At 50.9% G+C, this 3,546-nt stretch overlaps 1 protein-coding gene across 1 annotated transcript; it reads right to left on the reverse strand.

Annotated features, from left to right (window-relative positions):
* Positions 1-886: 886 nt before the first annotated feature.
* On the reverse strand, positions 887-1,619 carry LOC142663750 (histone H1A-like). The gene has a single exon (XM_075842574.1). It carries the CDS (start codon positions 1,592-1,594, stop codon positions 905-907), a length of 690 nt encoding a protein of 229 aa, XP_075698689.1. The 5' UTR covers positions 1,595-1,619; the 3' UTR covers positions 887-904.
* Positions 1,620-3,546: the final 1,927 nt, after the last annotated feature.

Consider the following 3,546-nt stretch of genomic DNA (forward strand, 5'->3'; position numbering starts at 1 on the left):
AGCTCTCCAACAACGTGCACACTTGTAGACTGATACGAGGAGAGGAAAGAGTATTTATACACTTGAGGGTGTCCTCATTGGTCCATGAAAGGCACACCCCTACATTCTATTGGCTTCTTCATAAAAAAAATATGCGACCGACAAAGCAAATGTGATATTCGCGACCAATCACCGTTCCGAAGAGGCGGACACCGGTTTACATGACGTCCACACGCAGCTTGTACAGCAGGGGGCGTTAATGAGATCATTTCTCCAGCTCTCTGCGAATTAGCTATCATCAGTAACAGCTCACTGTATTTCCATGTCCGCAGATCACGTACACAGCGTTATATAAGAGACTACTTCCCCATCATCCGCCGCTGCAGTGGTTTTATAGATCACACAAAGGAACAATCCCCCACCCCATCCTTACACAGGACACTGTGCCCCACATCCAGAGGCAGCATATAAGGGTCACCATCCACCACGTGTAATGAGGAGCAGGGGACATTGTGCTCTATTTACACCGGAGAGAGTGTAAACCATCGGCCTCCTTCACGTGGATCCTGAGCTGTAATCTACAAGTCTATTGCTGCCCCGGTCCTTATTCACACATTACACCTGGTGGACTGTGACCTGATAAACTCTGCCTGGATGTTACACCATAGTGACGGGACGGACACTGTGGAGGTCCGGATACAGCAGCTATGGCGTCCAGCGCAATGACCAGAAATGACCCTTGTCATAGAGTAACAGGGACATGAAGCTCCTCTGTGCACACGCGATGATAGCGCCTCCTTTATCTCAGGATCGCGCTGCTGTCTGTACCGGAGGAAACAGCGGCCAGTGATCATACAGCTCTGCCGGGGAGAAGGTGGTGGCTCTGAAAAGAGCCTTTGTGGGACAAGTAGCGGGCGGCTCTCGGTTATTTCTTCGTCACGGTCTTCCTGGACTTAGATGCCTTCTTAGCCGGACTCTTGGCAGCTTTCTTAGCCGGACTCTTGGCAGCTTTCTTAGCCGGACTCTTGGCAGCTTTCTTAGCCGGACTCTTGGCAGCTTTCTTAGCCGGACTCTTGGCAGCTTTGGGCTTGGCCGCCTTCTTTGCTGGGCTCTTTGTTATTTTCTTGGGGGCAGGTTTTGGCTTTTTGGGGCTCTTCGCCACCTTCTTGGCAGCGGAAGGCCTCTTGGCCTTTGTCAGGCTCTTGGCCGGAGTCTTCTTCGGGGATTTGGCAGCAGCCGCCGGCTTCTTCTTGACCGCTTTGTCCTTAGTCTCCAGCTGCTTCTTGTTCAGCTTGAAGGAGCCGGAGGCGCCGCTGCCTTTCACCTGGAGCAGGGTTTCCTTGGTCACCAGAGTCTTGAGCGCCATCTTCAGGCGGCTGTTGTTCTTGTCTACATCGTATCCTCCAGCAGCCAGAGCCTTCTTCAGGGCGGCCAGAGAAACCCCACTGCGCTCTTTGGAGGCGGACACGGCTTTCACGATGAGCTCGGACACGCTGGGACCGGAGGGTTTCTTGGTTTTCTTGGCGCCCCCTGCTGCAGATTTTTTCGGCTGCTTCTTGGATTTGGCGGCCGGCTCGGTGGGAGGGACAGCGGCGGCTGGTGCGGTCTCTGCCATCGTATAACACGGGAATCCACTAAAACAATTATTCTGCGAGGGAAAAACACTGAGAACAGAGATGGGGGGCGCCTTTTATATGTACAGCGGCTGCTCGGTGATTGGCTGCGATTGTCCTGAGCGTCTATTGGCTGACACTGATCACATGTCCTCCCTTTCCTCATCTGACAGGAGTGAAGCTCCGCTCTCCCCTTGTGCTTCCCTGCCCGGGATAAGAGCCCTTTACCGACTAGAAGCGGCCGGGCGAGCGGGCACTCTACGTGACTTCCCCCTCCCTGACATTCCCCCTACTCATTTCTAGCCTTCACTGGCAGAGATGCTGGGAAGGAGCCGGGAGGAGGCCCCGGGATCTCTGCCATAGTTCTGCCGATCTGCACGTCGCTGTGATCGGACAAGATAAATGCGTTTGCGGGAGCTCGTTCCCTCTATTCCCGGCACTTGTCACTATCACAGGGTTCTTTACCACAATGTCTAACGTGCGGGAAGCTGATTGTCCGATGCGGGGGCGACCTGGAGCTGCAGAGAGCCCAGAAGGGTAACCCGGCACAGACGCGATGTCGGAGTGTCTTCCGCCTGTCTTACTGTAACTTGGCACAGAGGAGACACCAGAAACTGCTCCACCTGTGTTACAATAACCCAGCACAGAGGAAACACCAGAGTTTGCTCTACCTATGTTACAATAAGTCGTCACAGGCAAGACACCAGCGTCTGCTCCACCTGTATTACAACTTCCCAGCACATAAAAGACACAAGTCTGCTCCTCCTTTACTAAACTAACCTGACACAGGCCAGACCCCAAAACCTGCTCCTCCAGCAGTACATTACCCGGACACAGACAGGACACTAGAGACTTCTCCACCTGTATAACTATAGCACAGAGGAGGGAACAGACACTGTGTGTTCCTCTCGTCCTACATTAAGCCGGCAAAAGACAAGACACCGTAGTATTGTCCCTGTCCCCTCATATTACTGCCATTATGTCCCCTGCAGGAGGGTACAGGGACACAATGCCTGTAATATGTCCCTGTTCCCTCACCTTCGAGGCATTATGTCCCTGTTCCTTCATATTACCGGCTTTATGTCCCTGTTCCCTCATCTACCAGGCATTATGCCCCTGTTCCCTCATATTACAGGCATTATGTCCCTGTTCCTTCATATTACAGGCTTTATGTCCCTGTTCCTTCATATTACAGGCTTTATGTCCCTGTTCCTTCATATTACCGTCTTTATGTCCCTGTTCCCTCATCTACCAGGCATTATGCCCCTGTTCCCTCATATTACAGGCATTATGTCCCTGTTCCTTCATATTACAGGCATTATGTCCCTGATCCTTCATATTACAGGCTTCATGTCCCTGTTCCTTCATATTACCGGCTTTATGCCCCTGTTCCCTCATATTACAGGCATTATGTCCCTATTCCCTCATCTTATAGGCATGATGTCCCTGTTCCTTCATAATACCGGCATTATGTCCCTGTTCCTTCATAATACCGGCATTATGTCCCTGTTCCCTCATATTACTGGCATTATGTCCCCTGTAGGAGGGTACAGGGAAATAATGCCGGTAATATGTCCCTGTTTCCTCATCTTACAGGCATTATGTCCCTGTTCATTCATATTACCAGCTTTATGTACCTGCTTCCTCATTTTACAGACATTATGTCCCTGTTCCCTCATCTTACTGCCATTATCGCCCTGTTCCTTCTAATTACCGGCATTATTTCCCTGTTCCTTCATATTACCGGAATTATGTCCCTGTTCCTTCATATTACCGGCATTATGTCCCTGTTCCTTCATATTACAGGCATTTTGTCCCTGTTCCTTCATCTTACCGGAATTCTATCTCTATTCCTTCATATTACCGGCATTACGTCCCTGTTTCTTCATATTACCGACATTACGTCCCGCCTCCTTCATATTATCGGCATTACGTCCCTGTTCCCTCATCTTAC

Source organism: Rhinoderma darwinii, chromosome 11 (assembly GCF_050947455.1).
Source record: "Rhinoderma darwinii isolate aRhiDar2 chromosome 11, aRhiDar2.hap1, whole genome shotgun sequence".
Lineage (NCBI taxonomy): Eukaryota > Metazoa > Chordata > Amphibia > Anura > Rhinodermatidae > Rhinoderma > Rhinoderma darwinii.